This window comes from Hoplias malabaricus, chromosome 4 (genome assembly GCF_029633855.1).
Source record: "Hoplias malabaricus isolate fHopMal1 chromosome 4, fHopMal1.hap1, whole genome shotgun sequence".
NCBI lineage: Eukaryota > Metazoa > Chordata > Actinopteri > Characiformes > Erythrinidae > Hoplias > Hoplias malabaricus.
In genome coordinates this window covers 33,925,012-33,945,168 of record NC_089803.1, presented here as the reverse complement: position 1 = coordinate 33,945,168, position 20,157 = coordinate 33,925,012, and the positions used below count along the sequence as shown (strand labels likewise).

The 20,157-nt window shown below is 39.1% G+C and overlaps 2 protein-coding genes across 2 annotated transcripts; both read right to left on the bottom strand.

The window, feature by feature from the left end:
- Positions 1 to 1,383: 1,383 nt before the first annotated feature.
- On the bottom strand, positions 1,384 to 9,066 carry dbx2 (developing brain homeobox 2). Its single transcript, XM_066668829.1, has 4 exons — positions 8,817 to 9,066; positions 6,620 to 6,712; positions 4,005 to 4,189; positions 1,384 to 1,617 (listed from the first exon to the last, which is right to left on the bottom strand). The coding sequence occupies exons 1-4, from the start codon at positions 9,064 to 9,066 to the stop codon at positions 1,384 to 1,386; spliced, it is 762 nt and encodes a 253-aa protein (XP_066524926.1).
- Positions 9,067 to 13,583: 4,517 nt separating this feature from the next.
- szl (sizzled) lies at positions 13,584 to 15,147 on the bottom strand. The gene is made up of 4 exons (XM_066666853.1): positions 14,867 to 15,147; positions 14,496 to 14,665; positions 14,243 to 14,335; positions 13,584 to 13,894 (listed from the first exon to the last, which is right to left on the bottom strand). Exons 1-4 carry the CDS (start codon positions 15,145 to 15,147, stop codon positions 13,584 to 13,586), a joined length of 855 nt encoding a protein of 284 aa, XP_066522950.1.
- Between the last annotated feature and the right edge of the window lie 5,010 nt (positions 15,148 to 20,157).

Sequence of the window (20,157 nt, the reverse complement as noted above, 5' to 3'; positions counted from 1 at the left end):
TATCTGAAAGCAGTCAAACTTTTACAGAAATGTTTCAGCATCTACTGTAAAACCTTGGATGAGCAAGTGTTCAAATTTTTGATCATAGTTCTTTTGGTTTACTCTAAAATGTTGAAAAATATATAATTGTAAACATTTTTTTCTATCACATTTTTATCACATGCCTTTTTTCCCTTGTGTTTTTGCACTGCCTTCTCAACCTCCCAGGTGAAAATTCTTTTCTCAACAAAAAACAAATTGGGACCGGAAAGAGTCACACTTTTTATATAGAAAATCCAAACAGGACAAAATGAGTTTTCTTCACTTATCCACACATTGTAGAAAAGCTCAAATGTGTGTTAAAATGTGTGTTTTGCAGTTTTATTTGGACATATCCTGATATGTTTGTGGTATACACGAGTGTGTGTGTGTGTGTGTGTTTGTTTGTGTGTGTAAAAGAGTGTGTGTGTTCAAGGAGAGGTGTTGATGGAGGTAATTCTGAAGCTTTACAGGGAGAACATTTCCATGACACCATAACCATGACACGCATTAACATTATGGCATCTACAACAGTGGAGGTTTGATGCGTCTGTGTTTATGTACACAGCAAATTCACCAGTGTTAAATCAACACTATTAGTGCAAAATTAACACTGAGAGTGTTGACAAGTTTACATTTTTACACTAACGATGTTGATTTAACACTGGTGAATTTGCTGTGTATGTGTGCATTTCTTCGTTTTTTTCCAAACCACAATTTTTCCCACATTTTCTTGGGGTTCCTTAGGTTTAGGGTAGGGTTAGGTTTAGCATTTACACATCTTAGAAGAAATCATTATACACTGAGTACTGTTGTAGAAAAGAAGTTATTTTTTGTGTTAGATCTGTGTTCTTGCATGCATAAACCGTTGAATATTAATGGTGAAATGAGAACCAGCATTTTGTCTTTACAATGTCTCATGTGTAAAACGTCTTAAAACATAATCTACATCTTACAAGTAAAAGCCTGTTTAATTCACAATGCTTAGCCTCAAAATATTATGTTAACGTGTACTCTTTTGTACTCTGTATGCTGTGACAGATTTACAGACTTATTAATCTGGCAGTTCTATGTGATCCTGTTAGCATTTTGTTCAAAAATAAGTCTTTATCGTGTATTCAACAGCTACAGAGAAGTTAGTATATATATGAATTAGTCTGTCAGTAAATGCTGTTAATCACATGGTCATATACAACAAGTCACAGAGGGGGGAAAAACAGAAACAAAGTCTGCTTTGGCTGTCTATGAAGGCACATTTACAAGTGAGCAAAATTCTCAGTTGCTGCTCTGCTTTTTAAGACATAGAAACCATTGCCAAAATATCACAGCGCTGAAGCAAAAGAGGGAAAGACATGTCCACATCTCTTATCTGTGGACGCTGTGAGCAGCCAGCTGTGTGTGACCTCTTGAGCGTTTGTCAGCAGATATGGGGGCATTGGAGTGACTCCCTCTGAGGAGTGTGTTTGTCTGTCCTGTTTCTTCCTCTCTGTCTGGGATGCTCCTGAGCAGCAGCTCCTCCATTGCTGGTCTTGTGCTCAGACTCTCTCTCTCCTTTGAGTTCCTCCACTTCATCCTACGGTTCTGGAACCAAATCTTCACCTGAAGGAGATGAAGAATATAAGAGGAATACATTGGAATTAGAATAGAGTAAGCAATATACACGCACACAGATTCAAATTCACTGGCCATTTATTGGACTTTTGCAGGTTTATGTTGAAAACAGCAATATTCTGAATTTACCCCATTCATATTTGTGTACAATGTATAACATAAACACCATTCTGCCAGAACTGAAGACCCAAGATCAAGTTTAATTAATGTATTTCACACATTTCATTGGCTACAGTTAAAAAATAAATCTGATTATAAGGCAGGTTTACCCAGTGTTTTTGAGCCTGTACCAACACCACCACAATTTTCACTCTCAAAAATAACCTTGACAAAACGTTTCACACATTTGCACAGTGGCACCACCCCTGCAACCAGGAGATATTTTTGACATTTTTCTGTAGAATCAAGTACAAAATAAGGAGCTTGAATTTGCAAATATAAAACTAAAAGACACAGCTTTTAAATTAGTGCATTTGGCTTCTGTTCACAACAGAGCTCACAGGTCTCATCAGCTTTACAGGGATTTTCACTCCTTCTCGCATTCACACTGAAGCCCTTACCATTTAGTTAGCCGTTAGTATTGCTCTTATGTGGCAAACATGAGGTACATATGTAAATGTTTTCTACTATGAACTGTTTTTGGTGTCTTGTGTTGTGTCTGCAGATTGTTTTTCATTCTGATATATTTGATCAACTTTGAAAGTCTCTGCTGTGGAAAAACATGTTCCTTCGTTTTATTCCTCACCGTTCTCAGAAGTCTAACAAACCAGACCAACACTACAGTGAAAATACTTGCAAATGAAATTTTGATAGAGGTTCTGTGAGGTGCAACAGTGACTCAGCAGTCATTCACTTCAAATAGGAAAAGAAAGTTGCAGCTTTGAATCATTTCATGGCACATCAACCATGTAAGATTAAATGTCAGACACCTGCAGGTTCCCATTACCTTTCCACTGGGTTCTGTCTTTTTACTCTAACAAATTAGGCATGTTTCAAGCCTGAAGGCAATACATGCAGTATAAAATAGATTCATTCATCAAGTTCATTCACGTCATATGCTCCTCCACCTAAATTCTGTGCTTCTGGAATCAGATCTGCCCCAGCAGCATAATACTCTGAAGTTGCTCATATACACACATGAGTCATTCATGTGCAAATTGTTAGACGCATTGTATATATGGTCACTCTCTGTCCATTCTCTCAGCTCCACCAACCATACAAGAGCACTTTGTAGGTCTACAATTACAGACTGGACTGTAGTCCACCTGTTGCTCTGTATACATGATTTACTCCCTCTCATCCTGTTCTTTCCATGGTCAGGACCCCCACTGAGCAGCTATGATTGTGTAATTCTCAGTGCTGCATTGACACTGATGCGATGGTAGGTTGTTAGTGTGTGTTGTGTAGTCACATAAGGATCAGACACAGCAGTGATATTTGAGTTTTTAAACACTGCATGTCCACTGCTTTCCATTCTATTAGCCACACCTAGACTTCTGGTTCACATTGTCGATTTAAATTCACAGTTTGCTTGCACAGTTTGTGTTGGTCATTCTGTGGATAATCTGTGGCCTGGATATTTGGTGCACTATTCTCAGTTCAGCTGTGAAAATGATGGGTTATAAACTTGAGTAGCACTGCTATGTCTGATCCACTCATACCAGCACAACAGACACTAACACGCCATCACCATGTCACTGCAGCTCTGAGAATGAGCCTCCACCCAAATCATACCTACCCTGTGGGGTTCCTGACCTGTGAAGAACAGGCTGAAAGGGGCAAATTAAGTATGCAGAGCAACCGATGGACTACAGTCTTATTGCAGAACTACAAAGTGAACCTGTGTGGTCAGTGGGGTTGAGAGAAAGAACAGTGTAGAAACAAAGAGGTGAAAGGTATTGTGGCTGAGCAAAATACCATAGTTTTGAAAGCAGCACTTTAGTACTGAAATGTGAAAAACTTCTCTATTCTATATCATTGAAGGGGGAAATCTCTTTGATTTACAATACTTTGTTAGACAGTCATAACTCCTCTCTAATCCAACTTAAAAATGTATGGCAAAAAGATTTGGGATGTGCTTTTACTGATGAACAATGGGACAGTATGTGTCCAAATGGTTTTACTTCACTATCAATAGAATAATTGAACAGAATTATAAATTCTTGAATGAAACACTGCAACTGGAACAACTTATCCTAAAAGATGAAGAAAATGTCTTCCAAAATACATTGGAGCCACTAATGAAACTACCTGATTTTACTATGTATTTTTGTGACCTTTATTTACTCGTCTGTTTATTATTCTCTCTTTTTTTCTTTTGCTTTTTTAACTTTCTTCTTTTTGTTGTTTGGTTTTTCTTGATGTTTTATTTTTACCTGTGTTTCTTTCAGACAAAGTTGTGTGGCCAGCCTGTTGCGGTCAGTTTTGCTGATATATTTCTGTCTACGGAATGTTCTCTCCAGCTCTTTCCTCTGCTGCTCTGAGAAAACCGCTCTCCTCAGGATTCCTCTGTGGGGTTTAGGACATGATCCTGGACTCCACACTCCAGGGCCTGAGACTTCTGAGAGAAAGAGCGAGGGAGCGAGAGAGAGAGAGAGAGAGAGAGAGAGAGAGAGAGAGAGAGAGAGAGAGAGAGAGAGAGAGAGAGAGAGAGAGAGAGAGAGAAAGCCATGGATATAAAGAGACAGCACAATTTTAAGTCCTGTGAAAGTGTGTCACCACTGGAGTTGTGTTAATAGCACTCAAGAGGACTTATAATCAGCTTATGCTTATGGGGCTCCTTTGGAATTATTACTTGTCTCATGTCTGATTTGCACACCTAGAGGCCACTGGGGAATGTGTATATGTGTGTGTCTGGTGCAAAGTGTTCTTTAATTGTCTGTGTCTGATGATCTTTTATCCCATGCAGTGTTATCACATTTTGACCCTGGATAGAGAGAGAGAGCCAAACAATGAGACAAAGAGAAATAGGGAGCAAGTGCAACAGAGAGAAATTTACAGAGTGAGACAGAAAGCGATAAAGAGAGAATGTGAAGGAAGCAGACAGAAAGACACAAAGCAGCAAAGCGAGAGTCAGAGAAAAAAGTGAGAAAGATACAGAGAGATAGAAACTTAACAGAGAGAGAGAGAGACTACATGTGATAGAGAAATAGGCCTGTAAGCAGCAATCCCACGCTTTTTCAATCACAGGTGCAGGCTTGACAAAAAAGTCAAGCAGCACAATTTCCCGCAGTCTATTCAACAATACGTCCTTAATCTGTCCAACAAATCGCCGCACTGACCACCTTCGAAGCAGTGAGTAAGACTGTTAGTCACGCTCCCTAGTCCATCATTCTGGATCAATAGTTTCCACTTAAACGCCCTATTAGTGGGTCAACTCACGAGCAGGCTACTTATTCCCCCCTCACTCTTTTGTGCCCTTGAAATCTCCCTTTTAGCTCAACAAAAGATCCTCTCTCCATTCCCCCACTGTCCCTTCAGCAACCAGCCATCCCTCACTCTATCCTTTCACCCACAGGTACACAACCCCTCTCTCTATGGGAAGATGAGCTCCAATAAGTCTATAAAAGTCATCGCTATTGAGTGCATTATTCCTCCCCAGCGAAGGGGGCCCTAAACGGACAGAGACCAGCACGTGAGGGACAGGAGAAAAGAGGAGGCGTTTTTTCAGTGCCCAGCTTTGTATCAGTCGCAACAAAAAGGCCAGAGAAGCAACCCCTCCCTATCTGTGCATAGGAATGTTAGTGTGCAGGCCTTCATTGTGTTGAGTGAAGTCGCCTTTTTGCTACTGATCTCACACCAGATCGTGGGCCCTGTCTCAGAAACTGGGATTAGAATGTGGAAAAAACACACTGGTCCCAGATCAGCACAGAGAGCAGCTACTCCCTCAGGCTGAGTTCATTGCTGTGGTGAAAAATGGCAGTGGGGTCGCGTGTGTGCGGCCCAGCTGAAAGAGCTGATTGGTCATGGGGCAAAGCCGCATTGTATGTGTGAGGGGCGCTGTGGGAAAGTGTCAAGCCACTAAAAAGTTTTCAGAGGATTTTTTTAAGGTGGGGGACCAGAAGGGAGGTGGAGGGTAACATTTAGCTATGTCAAAGGAATTTCATCAGGTATCCGTGTAAAACAAAGCCTTGACTACAGAACGTTTGCCATTATATATATATATATATATATATATATATATATATATATATATATATATATATATATATATATATATAAAATCAAGCATATTTATCTAACAATTATCAACAACAAAATAATTTTTTGGTCTATAGTGTGTTGTGTGGTGGTAGAGCTCCATTTCCTAACTATTGGAATCTCCCTACCCTTCCAAGATCCTTGGAAATCTCAGCTCAAAATAAATCACTTGTACTTAATGGCTGTTTGGACTGGGAATTATTAAATACAAGGCAGTGTCTGAATATTGCACATTGTACATATCCCAATACTGTACATGTGGTCTATGTATTTAACGCCAAACATTATTCTGTCATTATACTTAAACAATCATGTTACTGCATATAGACCTTATGATCTCAAGAGAATTACACACTCTGCTGCAAGTTCAGAGACAGGGAGCAGGCATACAAAGCAGCCTGGCTGGAGCTCACTGAGCACAGAGGGTGAAAGAATGGGTTTGGCCATTATGGTGCACTTAATATCAATTCTAACCTACTCTGGCAGAAAACAGGAGGTGTGGTTTTATTGTGCTCTCTCTCTCTCTCTCTCTCTCTCTCTCTCTCTCTCAAGCTGTGTGTGTGTGTGTGTGTGTGTGTATGTGTGTGTGTGTGGCTACATGATAATAAAAGCTTCCCTCCACTAAATAGGCATGATTGATGAATAGCTATGCAGTGGTGTGCATATTAGAGAAGAATTAGCTGTTAGCTGTTAAATCTCTGTGTGTGTGTGTGTGTGTGTGTGAGTGTGTGGTGTGTGTGTGTGTGTGTGTGTGTGTGTGTGTGTGTGTGTGTGTTTGAGACAGACTCACTGGAGCTGGAGAGGAGAGGAGGAGAGCAAGTCAGTGGTGTGGAGCTGCCACAGCAAGGGTGAATAAGAGGAGACCCACACAGCATCATCACTGCTACACACACACACACACACACACACATCAGAATGAATAATCACTCCGCAACACTTCTTTCCTGATGAAGCAACCAGTAAAAATGGTCTAAATAGTTAAATCTATTGAAGTAAACTTCAGGTTTTAAATTCCACAGCAGTACATTTGATTTTATTTAATAGAGGGAATGAAGCAGGTATTGAATGAATTCTTAATACCGATTGTCCTTGAAGACAGCTTTGGAAATAATTCCACTAAATAACGGATTGTAGATAAATGCTATTCCATGAAATTAAATATTTTGTCTTTAGGTGCACTTTTCTCAGATGCTATACGGATAGATATATAGATCACGTTATTGATTCCAGAGGGTAATTCAAGAATATGTTAACAATTTATATATTAAACAACATATAACATGTTATGTATGTTAAAGTTATTTACTCTTTCTTTAACTCTTTAATGGCCAGAATTTGTAAATTGATAATGATTTCTACTCCTCACCCCTTTAGATTAATTAAGCCTGTTTGCACTGTTTTCCCTTTAATTACAGAATAATACTCTTAAGGGTGCAATCACAATAAAACAAATATACACAAAAAAAGGAAAATAGAGTTCTTGCACATGGTGGTTTATTTTATCATTCTGAATTTAAATCACAATACTCTCTAAATCAACATTTAATAGACAATAGATTAGCTGCTAGTTTTATGTACATCTTAGGTTAATCTTTTAATGTAATAAGGTAAATGTTTTTTAAAAAATGATTTACTTATATTGTTGTAGTCTTATATTGTTATCCTTTTTTTACACTTTAGTGCAATGTTTATTTTTTGAAACAAGCATCTTTATTTGTTTTGCACTGATCAGGTGTTGGACTCCAATATCATTATATATTTTTATGCAACGTTTTATAATTTGCACAATGACATAAAGGCATTCTATTCTATCCTATTTGGTTCTGTTCTGATCTATACTATACTATACAATTCTATTTAAAACAATTTTGTCCTAAGCTGTTTGTACCATTTCTACTGGTCCATTCTTTCTGACATTTTAGCACAGTAAAAGTCAACTGTTCTTGTGAGATTATGACAAAAATGCAAACATTAGAAATTAGATGAATTACATATACCTGATAGTAAAGAAACTAAAACATTAAAAGGTTTTAGTATATATAAAGATATATATATATATACTTTACAAAGGGACCTTTAGATTATGTTTTAAATTCTGCCAATATCATGTGTAGCTATTAACAGCACAGTTCTTAAAACTGTTTTGCACCAACAGAACCCAATTCCTAAAATACACAGATTGTTGCATGGTTTTTCCCATTTAACTTTATGAAATCTTAAAACTACATGCACTATGCTGCACGCTGGCTGAGATCATCTTAAGTTATATTAGATAAAATATGTTTTGACCTGTTGATAGATCCTGTCCACTTAGGGCAATGAAAACTAATGGAGTGTTAATTGTAAATTTAAGTTTATCAACCCCTGCTGTTTTCTTTGATTTCAAATAAAATTACCAAAAAATTAAATATTGTAGAATGTATACATTATAACTTCTCTTAATAATATCTTAAATGGCATTTATTTCCTTCAGACAACAATTCATTTTATTTTAGAATTATTTTATTGTGGCTCCACTAGCAAACCTCCATTACTGTTATATCACAGCATATAATTATTTCATACTTAAGCATATGGCATTGTCATCACTGAAATTTACCAGTAATAAGAGGAAAAGACTAAGAAAGTGTCACTGAAGGTCAAGAGTCTTCTTTTCTCAGGAATGGTAACTTCAGATTTTCAATGCAAGTTCATGTATAATAATAACAAACATTTCTATTTGTTCGTTCTTCAAGAAGTTTTGACACAACATAAAGGACAGCTGGTATTTTCAAACTGCAATGTCAAAATTAATGATTCCAAATTTTCTTCTGAGGGTCTATATATCTGAGAGCATACATATAAATAAACATTGTATTCACTCCTGATACATTTTTCAGCAATTCCACCAAAGCTGAGCCACATTTCAAACTACATTCCAATACAGTTATGGATTGAAATCAACTGCACTGAAATAGAGCATGAGATTCCACAGTAAGCCATCTCACCTGAATGTGGTTTGAGTGTCTCTCGTTCCATCTCATGCAGTTTCCTTTGCTGAGCCTCATATCTATGTCCCCATGTACCCTTTGGAGCCAGACCCAGCGGCCCACATAGCAGCCCAGGAAAACACCTTTTCTGAGTAGTTGCAGGTGTGATTAGAGAGGGCGATTTATTGCCAGGACGCAGTAGATTATCGATAAGAAAACTCTTTCCGGAATTGCCAAACCCGGGATGCCTCGATGGAGATTCAGCCATTACTCTATGATTCCCCTTTCCTCATGAATTCACTCCTACTAATGCAGATCCACTGCTCTTTGCAAAGTTTTTCCAAGCTACTAACATGTTCCTGCAAGAGGGACAGGGTAAACTTCATTAAAAAGCAGAAAGAAAACAATAACTCCTTTCCCTCTTTAGCCCACGGGCACCCGAAGCTTGGCCCTGATTGGTTGAGCTCATGCACAGTGATTGTGAAAGGAGATAAGAGTAGGGCCTTTCTGCTGGACAGAAGGTGGGACCACTTCATTCATTATGTCAAAGCGGCCATTAAATGATAGACACTGGAGACAATGGACTCCTGACCAAAGTTTAACTTGCACACCAAACAGAGTCCAGGAGCAGTAAATAGTTGTGTCTTTTTCAGAGGAACCTATTGAAAAGCCCTTCAGGAGTCAGCCTCTATCTGCCTCATAGTCTATCACAGCTTATTATAAATGCTTCTGTTGTCACTGGCTTTATGGTTATGGACAAGGCAGATTTATTTGCTTTTAAAGTGAGTATATGAGTAAACGATAAAGGAACCAGCACTGAATTCACATATTACATAGCAGGTCTACTTCGGTATACTAACATTAATAAGCTGCTAGAAATAACACTGATCTGATATCAGGTTTGGTATCATACTGCTATCAGAAAATGTTGAATGATGTTTTGTAGGGGAAAAGACTGAATCCAAAGCTATAATATGTGTGTCCTAAAATAGCACCCATCCAGACTGTGTCAGTGGGGTAGTAGAGTTTTTTTAAGTAGTTTGAACACAATGGTCTACTTTTGGATGCTTATATGTCAAAAGCCTGAATTGATAATAGATCATTTAAAAACATTTAAAGAAAAATTACATGATCAGTTTGAGCAGATAAAGTTTTTGTTTCTTTTCAGTCCTGGAAATGAAAAAAAAAGGTTTTGTGCTGTATCTGGTTGTTGCTAAATCCCTTCAAAATCTCTTCAAACTTTGTCAGACTTCTCACTTTCAAGCTGGAGTCTCTTCCAGTTTAGTGTACTGTGTGTATACAGTATGTAGCAGTAGAATTCATCGGTCTGACAGCTTATCTCTTATTCCCTTTATTCCCTGTCAATCCTGGCTCAGAGCTCACAGACATGATGTGAAGTGTCAAAGTGACTGAGGCTGTTGGATTCCAAGAGGGAGCTGAAATGAGTCCAGTTTGATTGATAAACTGACAAAATGTCAGATGGGGCATTTTCAAAAGTTCAATTCATATGAAAGGTTCATGAAATCCACTGTATACTGGAATATTACTCATTCAGTCATTAAATCATTACTAAAATATAAGAATGATATATTCACCCCTAATTATGCCCTTTTCTGACTTAAATGTTGTGCTTAGTGTGTTTTGCAGTTTATCCACATTTACCCCTCAACAGTTCTCCTGAGAAATAATGGTTCCTAAATTGTCCTTGAATGTTTGTTTCTTGGGAAAAAAATTGATTGATATAGAACCTGTATATTTTGTGTGTTGAAGGGTTTGTTACATTCACATGTCGTGTACAGAAATAATTCTTCAGAGAGTTTTTGAAAGGTTCATTGAGAAATCAGATGAGGTTCTTCTATGACATTGCTCCGTACACCTTTTCTTTTGTAATTCAAAAGGAGTCAAATTCAAGATGCTGTGATGAATTATAACAATCACATTCAGCTACAGTTATTCATAATATAAATGACCCTGTTACTCCCAGTAAGTTTAAAGGATGACCCAAAATGAAACAACAGCAGTGCAGAGAAAGTCGTGTTAATATTTCAGTTGTTTGAGTGGGTTGGGTTCACAGGCTGCAGTGGAGCGCAGTGAGTGTGAAAGTTTTTTTTAAGTGTGGGTTCTTTTGAGCAGGGTCTCCAGCAGGGCCAAAGGCAGTAGAAAGAACGCTGGCCCGCACTAAACAGGCATGTCCCGGTGCAAGGGGCGCTGGGGGATTCTGTGGGGTAAAACATCACCTCATGCTGGGCATGGTAATCGCCCCAGACAGCCAGGCCCTTTGTGCCTCAGCCATAGAGCCAAAGGGCGCTTGTAATCAAATTTGCAGTTTTATTCCCCCCTCGCTGGTGGAGGACCTGCCGTGTGGTGATGAATATGTAATGTGTTTACGGTTAACTATGAGGAGCTGGTTGGATGAGATGGACTTTTGTGTGGGCTACAAGGGCAGGGTTATCTTCTTACTGATTCGGAATGAAGGACAGAACAGCAGATAGAACACACTCTATCTGTGTTCTCATATCAAACTAACCCCCATACTCAGACATATCAGCGAAAGCACTGAATAGACTGGATGAATGTATTACAGTCAGATGTGAACACTGGTTCCAAAATGATTGGAAAATAATGTGTTCTTACTTTTTTAGTAGCAATTGTGTTGACATTTTGGCGTTTTCTTTTCTTTTATTTTATTTTTTCTGGCTGCATAAAAGCTGGAACAATGTAAACAGCAGCTGTTATTTTTTAAAGAATTAAAAAAACACATTAAGGTGGTTATGAGATATTGTAATGAGAAACAGTGTACACATTGAAATCGATTTTGAATCAGTGCTTCAGTGTCATGTCTTCTGGAGTGAGTTTAGTACAAGTTTTTCTCTTAATTTTAACATTTTGTACAATTTCTGTACAGAATTATTTTTTAAAACAATTAAGTTTGTTAGCTGTAAGAGTCACTGGCTGTTTAAGAGATTAGCAGAAATTCTAAATTTCTGAAATATGATTCCTGATCATAATATTGATCATGCAGTAGCGCATGCCTCTTCTACAAAATGCAGGAGGTAAGAGTTCAAGTTGAAACTTAAGTAGTCATTCTGAACCCTCACTCCACGATAATGGAGGCAAATGCTAAAAGCTTGGTATAATTAAGATGTTCTTTTGCCTCTGTGTGCTCAATAAAATAATCCCATAAAGCTCAGCACACATCGCGCATTCCTTTCCCTCCTCATGCCAGACATCAAGCATCTCTCAATCATTTCCACTGCGAATGGCTTCCTTAAATGAGAGCACTGGAATTGTTGTGCTATTATGATCTCCAAGCTCTCAAATGTTGGTTTCATGTGAATCTATTTGAAGTCCCTCAACCTTGTTCTTAAAGAGGAGTGAAAGAAAATCAGAGGCCTCATAGAAGGGCTATAAAGAGAAGACCGAGCGGCAGCGCTCAGTGGGCCAGCTGTGAGAGGTCTCTCTCCCTTTTCTCTCTCCGACCCCTTACAAACAGAGCTCTCTCAATAGCTGTCCCCCCACTCGCACTTCATATTGTCAATGGTGAGCCAGACTCCATGAATTAGGGCGAACAATGGCACTGGAGGCCGGCACACAGGAGGCTTTTTGTAGCACAGCACGGAAGTTTCTAATGTGCTCTTTCTCTCTCGCTCTCTCTTCAATGTGTCTATGGAGTCATAATGAGGTGGCTGAAGAGAATGGATTGCAGCAACTTTGTTCACATTTACAAGCAAAGGCTGAGACACACACACACACACACACACTCATACACACAAAGAGCTATGTAGAAGGGATGTGTGTGAATGCACAATGAAGAACAGGACTAATCTAAAACCAAAATCACAGACACAGTGGAGAAGAGGTTACAGTCAAGGCTCTATTACATGTTTACAGTTGCTTGCACCCAGTGGCGTGTCCAGGATTTTAGACATTTGACAGCACATGGGGCAAGTGCACCCTTAAGGAGTGTTAACACAGAATTAAACGTAGAACAAAGCTGCATTTTAATAATTCTGCATATCAAATAGCAGTGAAAAATGAATGACTATGTAATTACAATATAATACAATAACTACCTATAGGGTGCACACTGACTGCAAAAGCATAGTGCAGAATTTCTTCAACAATGTACTCCTGTACATCTGCTCATTTTTAGCTCTGCCACAGTTTTGTGGTGTACATTCAAACATGGACTAAGTGGTTTCTTAAACACCACTTATCACAAGCAATACACACACACAAAAATGTGATTCAAGATGGCCTTTATTACCTCCTGTTCACAAAAACTCAAAATACACACATAAATACACCCATACTTGAATAGAAAATACTATCTTTACAAATCATTTTACTCTAGTCTCAATATGTACAATATGTTGAGAGTGCATTCCAGTTGTATGTGCTCAGAAAGCTGTGTGTGAGTCCGAGTGGCTCCACTAGAGGAGAGAAGGTCAGTCCAGGCAGGAGAACCCAGCTCCAGCTAAACACTGAACTTCAAGTCCTGTTGCAAACGGCACACATACAGTATACAGAAAATAATACAATACATCGTACTCCACCCGGCCGTAATTCTTTTTACACAGATGTAATATAGCCCAGTGGTTAGCAGTGCTGACCCTGTGGCCCTACTGCATATTTGAGCAATCCTTCCTTCTCTGACAGCCCGTGACTGAACCCGGGCCCCTGTTTTTCGGGAGTTTTAGTCATGAGGAAAGACCTTGGCTCGGGACCAGACAGTTACTGAAGTCTCCTTCTGGCCTGGGACAGAAATGTGAGCCCCCCTACTGCTCAGCACTTGTGCTGTTTCCACTTGCGCGTGGCTGTGGCGATGTGGATGTCCTTCTTGAGCCAGGGGAAGAGGTGTGTGATGCTCACTGTTCCATCTGGGCGTGCATGGCCGGTGAGCAGGTAGAGTTGTGCTCGTCCCGGTCGCACCAACGCATGCGCACAGTGGAGGTTGAGCAGCAGCCACTGTTGCAGCAGCTGGGCGGCGCTGTAGGGCAACAGAGGACCTCGCTCGATAAACTCCACCTTCCCCTCCACCTCCATCTCCGGGGCTGTGGAGAGAACACGCCTTCTGGACAGCTTCGCCTTAACAGCTGTGAGAGAGAGAGAGAGACCTTGAGTAAAAATATGCCACAGAGATTCAACAATGGACATACACACTAAAAGAATATGTATATATAACAGCAACATATGTCTCTCATTAGAAACTACACTAAGGTTTCTTTTAGCAAAATATATGCCATTTGATTTCACATAGAAAATATTGAACTTGCGAAGAAACTATTTTTAATCAGATTTTTTTTGGGTAGATGTCATTTATTAAAGTTGCATTGATCATTAACAAAAATGCATTACACATCATTTGTTTAATCTTACACTAAAGTTGTTTCAATCCATAATATGAGTAATTTTGGAAAATTCTTATAGTATCTTTTCCTTACCAAAGCCATTGAGACAGAGAGCATCCATCACTGTTTTGAGAGAGGGCAGCTCCTCTACGGAAGGGCATGTCTGACAGGCCGGCTGAGAAAACACTGTTAAAGCAAAGGAAAACCTAAGATTACAATCATTTCATGCTGTTCCAACAGTTCAGACAACTTAGGCAAACTTCATTTCACAACTTGGGGGAGCATTATGTTCAATTGTACACAGTGTGGAGTATGTGTGTGAGTGAGAGAAGGGTAGGGGACTGACCTTTGGGGAAGGTGCTGATGTGTTTGGGCAGTGGGGTCAGACAGACATCCTCATGAGCAGGGAATCGGTCACAGTTCAGAACTTCAGGCCATGAGTGACCATGGCAGGCCAACACTGGAGCACAGCTGTCCCTCACAGCCACACACAGGCTCCGACATGGTGGTATAAACCTGCACAGAAAACAGAATAGACTTGGTTACATATAGGCTACAAAGAGCGTATTGGAATGCGAGGGGGAAAATTGTAATTTAATGCAATACATATCTGAACTCTTCCATATTCATAGGAATGAGGAATGGAAGTTTGGATATATATATAAACAGACTCCTGATGACTTCTTCAAGGAATGTTAGAACAGGAAAAATACTTACGTGTCCAGGCAGACAGGAGCGATGAGGGAGCAGAGGAATGCCTGGGCCTGGGGGTGGCAGCCAGTCTGAAGGAGAGAGCGCCAGTCCTCAGAGCGAGGGACCACCTCGGCCTCCAGACTGCTGTGACCCATCAGGTTCGGCAGCCGCATCTCAGAATAGCCCACGTCGTGGCACACGCTCAGCTGGTGAGGGATAGACACACAGCGGGTGGACTGTCCCAGGTCAAAGGCTCCGGTATGAGACACGACAGTCAAAGCAAGCAGGATGGAGAAGAGAGCCATAGTTCCAGAGAAAGTGAGGGTCCTTGTTGGGAGTGAGGGTTTGAGGCTTTGGGGCAGTGATGCTGGAATAGTTGTGAGTGAAGAGTAGGACGTGGTGATTTATATACAGTCAGGGCAGGGCCAGCCAAGGGCTGTTATCAACGACCTATCAAAGGGGTGCAGACGACGTGCCAAGTAGGAGATAACTAAAAGCAGACGCAGGGGGACTGGGAGGGTGGGGGCATTAAATAAACATTCAAAGGTTCAGAGCAATCCAGCCCATTAGATGATGCTCACCGTCTGCAGATGTCTGTACATTCACTTTTCAGCTTTCAGAGACATCTGGTGCGTGAGGAAAATTAGGAGCAATACACTGGACACAAACACAAATCAGCTAAAACACAGAACCGAATTAGAACAGAGAAAGATTAGATGTTAGTTGCTTGAATAGACAGTTGTCCCTAAATACAGAACGTTTTAGTAAATCTCTTCATTCTGAAGAGGCAGCTGATATGAAGACCGTAAGTGTCTTTCACTACGCATTAAACTGGACAATATACATTGGTGAATTGTATTGAATTACAAATTGGTGAATTAACACACATGGGGACCACATTATAACTTGACTACACAGACTAATATAGTGATTATAACTGAGCAGTGGAAAAGTAAATAGATTTTTTTCATATAATTGTTAATAATATTTAATTCTACAAAGCCCTTTTCCAGAAAATTTGGGATATTTTGTAAAATGCAATAAAAAATGTGAAACTGTGATATGTTCATTCTTTTTAAGCTTTAATTTTTTCTGAAAAAATTACGAAGAAAACCTTTCAAATGTTTTCACTGACCAACTGAAATTTATTTTGTAAATGTGAACACGTTAAAAAAAAAATGTTATGCCTGCAACACACTCCAAAAAGTTAGGACAGAGGCATGTTTACCACTGGATTTCACCAACTTTCCATTTAATTACAACTCTTTTTAATTACAAACAACAGAGGATGCCAACTATTACATTTTTCAAGTGGAATTTGCGCCCATTCGTTCTTGATACAAGACTTCAGCTGCTCAGGAGACCGATCTTGAATGTAGGCAGGTCAGTCTAGCACGTACACTCTGTGTGAAGCCATGTTGCTGTAGCATGTACAGAATAAAGCCTGGCGGTGTCTTGCTGAAATAACCATGGACGTCCCAGAAAAAAAATATCTTGATAACAGAATATGTTTCTATAAACTTAGTGTTTGACTCCAGAACAATAGATTCTTATCACATATGCAGGTCACCCATACCATGGTCACAGATGTAATCCTCCCAAAACCATGATTGATGTTGTCTTTTGCACCCATCACTAATAACACTCTAGATGGTACTATTTGTCATTAGAACAGAAAACATGACATCCATGGACTTTATCTGACAATAGCACAGGTTTCTACAGTCTTTTGCACCATCTGAGATGAGCTTGTGTTGAATTGTTGTATAGCTTTCTGTGTAACAGTCTCAGGTTGTATTTCTTAATGCAATGGCAGACCCTTAAGTTACAACTGTTATACTGTAAATACTCCCAAGCCCTAGTGGTTATATTTCTCACTGTAGTATGACAGTTTCTTATACAGTCTGAGGATTCTAAGGTCATGCTCATTCAGTATTGGTGTCCAGCTTTACCTTACATGGCCTGGTATTTCTCCAGAATTCTTAAAACATTTCACAGTATTAAGAAAGGCAGGTGATAAAAGACCTATATTGTTCTCAAGCATGCATTGAAAAATGTGCTTTTCATTTGTTTGAATTATGTGACAATGCCCTCATGAAGTTTGGCATAAAGTGCTGAGCAAGACATTTTTTGCTTATAAAAGACTGAGCCTTTGGTGAATGCTCCATGTAGTGTAATGCTTGACAACTATTTGGCATGAATTCTCTAAGAACTCTTATTTTGCACTGTCCCAATTTTTGGAGTGTGTTACAGGCATCAATTTAACGTGTTTATATGCACAAAATACTTTTTTTTTTATTGCATTTTACAAAACACTCTGCTTTTCCGGAAAAGTGAATGGTATTTCATTCTATTAAACCTAGTAAAATCTTTAGTCCTATTTCAGACTAATTTTTTTTCCACATTTTTGAGTACTGTCCACTGCACTGTCCACTGTTTTATTGGAAAGGTCTTAGAGCACAGGTGTAAAATGGTCGCTTTGTGTCTTGTAGGGAGGAGGCTAGTGGACAGACAGGCAGTCTCCTAACTGATGACAGTTCCTCTGTCTCCCCATGTTAATTTGAGCTTCCCTGACCCAAGAGACATGGCCATGCAGCCTGTCTCCTGCTCCAGTGGCCTTGTCTGCAGTCTACCTGACCACTGTCCCACCTTTGATCTGCCAAAACAGGGAGCCATTCATATTCAAATGTTAAATGCTACGCCACTTAGCTACAGTGCCCCTGCTAATCCTTACAAATTAGACTACTGTCTACATGACAGACCCTTCTATTCATAGTTCAGAGCAATGGATTATCCCACATTAGCTGATATATAGGCATTTTACCCAGTATGTCTTCAGCTGCACTATCACAGGCCTCTTCTTGCTCAAGAATGCTGAAATTTGATTTTATTATTATGATTTAAATTTGCTTTAACAATTTTTGAAGGTAACATTTAATGAAGCCATTTGAATATTTCACTGTAATACACTGGTTTGTTCTATTAAGCTAAAGAAAGAATGAAAGTCTTCAAGGCTGCCTTTACATTTTAAATTGAGCATATAGTAGTAAGTCCACTAAAATATAAAATCGTACATTCTACTAACATACAATGAGGTTCAGAGTTCGCATCTAAGGTCAAAATTAATCCTTTTTTACACCTTCAGTGTGCAAATATACTTAGAGCACAGTATTCTGAACACATTTTAAATAGCAAAATCAAGACTTGTAATTTCACACTAGGACACTCTTAAGTGAAATGTTCTAGGAGCTGTTTATAAAACAGGTGTCAACCACAACATTTCCACGGAAAGAACTAGTGATCTCATCTGGTAAAGCTGTCTCCCACTCAATGGTGTACACAGGACACTGTATACTACTTCAGAGATTGAAATCAACCTTTCCATAGCCAGAGGCTTGAAGCTACGTTTGTTAACATCTATTTGAGAACAAGATCTGTGGCCTAGGAGTTGAAATCTGAAGACCGGACACAACCAGACACTTAATAAGAACAAGCAGACAGTGTGATTATGGTTGGTATCATCTTAGTGGTTGTATTTGGCCAAATTGTGTACGAAAGGGTGAAAAGCTCAGCCTGGCTGCCATGTGCCATATCCCACTGTCCCTCAGCATCCAGTCTCCAGTCCTGTCACCCCGGCCCCAGCCTCAACTTGGTGTAGACGGCAATTAGCAAGGGGACCTAACTGGGCAATTACAGACACAGGCCCATTTTGGAGAACAATAGAGCCCATGTGTTTAAACTAACCACCCCCATTCTAATACCCCCCAGTATCATGTTTTGCTATCTAATGGCCCTTCTGCCCCTCTTTAGGTATTATGTTTGTGTTGTTAACGTATGGCCTGCCTCTAGACCACTAATGGGACCCATCCAAGCATGTCTGTCAAAGCAGTTTTTCAAAGTGGGGACTCCTAGACTACATAGTTTTACTGCAGTTTTATGCAGAATCTAGATACACAAACCTATGCAATTAACTGGAATAACATAGCCATGTTGTATATGTATACATATATAATACATTGGTTGTCTTCTGTAACTTATATGGTGTAAGGAACATGTACAAAATTTGGCATTTTAAACATGGTAAAGCAACAAACATGTAACTGGTTGGTTATCAGCTTTATAGTGTAATTGTTTATATCTGGAAATAATTGACATTGTATGTTACGATGACATTTTAAAATGTAAAAATGTAACAAAACACAGATGACAAATATTTGTTTATATGAATCTCATCAGGTAGATTCTGGCAGAATGACCTCAACTTTTATAAAACATGCACAGGCTTGATATGTAAATCATGAATTTAAAGTGAAAATGGGTTTTAAATGTTTCCAACACAATTTTATGATTAGGGTAGTGGACCTGCCCTGCAAGCAATCGAGAGCAACGTCTTTAAAGAAAATCTTACATAAATGTCTATGTTTAATAAGCTCACAGTTGTATTTGACTCAGGAAGCTGACTTGTAAAAGTTGAAAAGGCCCCAGTCAAATTTACAGGCACATATAAACTCATAAATGCAAGAACACACACCCGAGTGTCAAACTTGAAAACAACTTACTGGCACCCAAGCTATACTTCAAAGAGCTGCCATGAAGCAAGGCCCACTCTGATAAAAGCAGGGTTTTTTTCCCCACCCCCACTAATTACAATCGCTCAGACTATCCACACATTCACCAAATATAAGTGCTCTCAGGAAAACAATAATAAAAAAAAATATATCACTAAGTGAGGAAAAAACCCTCAAACTTCAGTGAACATTATTTACTACAGGTAACTTTTTGTTGTTTTTTTTGTTTTTTTTAATACAGGACCATTTTATTGCTTCACTCGTCATGGGAACCTGGTAAATTGACATTATGATCAAAAATATATATTTTTTTAAATAAGATTATTCAAGGTTTGTCCAAATGTGCATGTTATAGTGTCTCTTAACACAGTCTCCAATGCACTGTTTGAAAGTGACAAAAGAGAATGTTTTCTTGAATTTTAACGAGCTGATTAAGTCTAATTTGATTGTGATCAAGCATCTTATTTTAATCTTATTGTAATCCTGCTAACCATTACCTTACACAGTCAGATTTTCCATTACAAATATGTTAAAGAACTGCTTTTTGGCTAATGTGAGGGTGGGGGTGTTCTACAGATATAATCTTTTGGTCAGTCTGTGGTTATTGGCACTCAATTGTCACATCCAGACTCACTAATGGAGACGCAGCCTTACAGAGACATACAGACATAGCACTGTCTGCAAGCCACAGACCCTCTGACTCAAAAAGGAGACAAAGGCAAACTTGCATAAGAACACAAACTGGTT

Excerpts from the sequence above, each read along its gene's own strand:
- dbx2 (XM_066668829.1), bottom strand. The coding sequence starts at position 9,066 with ATGGCTGAATCTCCATCGAGGCATCCCGGGTTTGGCAATTCCGGAAAG. Across the intron at positions 4,190-6,619 it reads TCCTCTCCTCTCCAGCTCCA|AAGTCTCAGGCCCTGGAGTG; the intron begins GTGAGTCTGTCT and ends TCTTTCTCTCAG. Across the intron at positions 1,618-4,004 it reads TTTGTCTGAAAGAAACACAG|GTGAAGATTTGGTTCCAGAA; the intron begins GTAAAAATAAAA and ends CATCTCCTTCAG.
- szl (XM_066666853.1), bottom strand. The coding sequence starts at position 15,147 with ATGGCTCTCTTCTCCATCCTGCTTGCTTTGACTGTCGTGTCTCATACC. Across the intron at positions 14,666-14,866 it reads GCTCCTGTCTGCCTGGACAC|GTTTATACCACCATGTCGGA; the intron begins GTAAGTATTTTT and ends TTTTCTGTGCAG. Across the intron at positions 14,336-14,495 it reads CATCAGCACCTTCCCCAAAG|TGTTTTCTCAGCCGGCCTGT; the intron begins GTCAGTCCCCTA and ends TTGCTTTAACAG.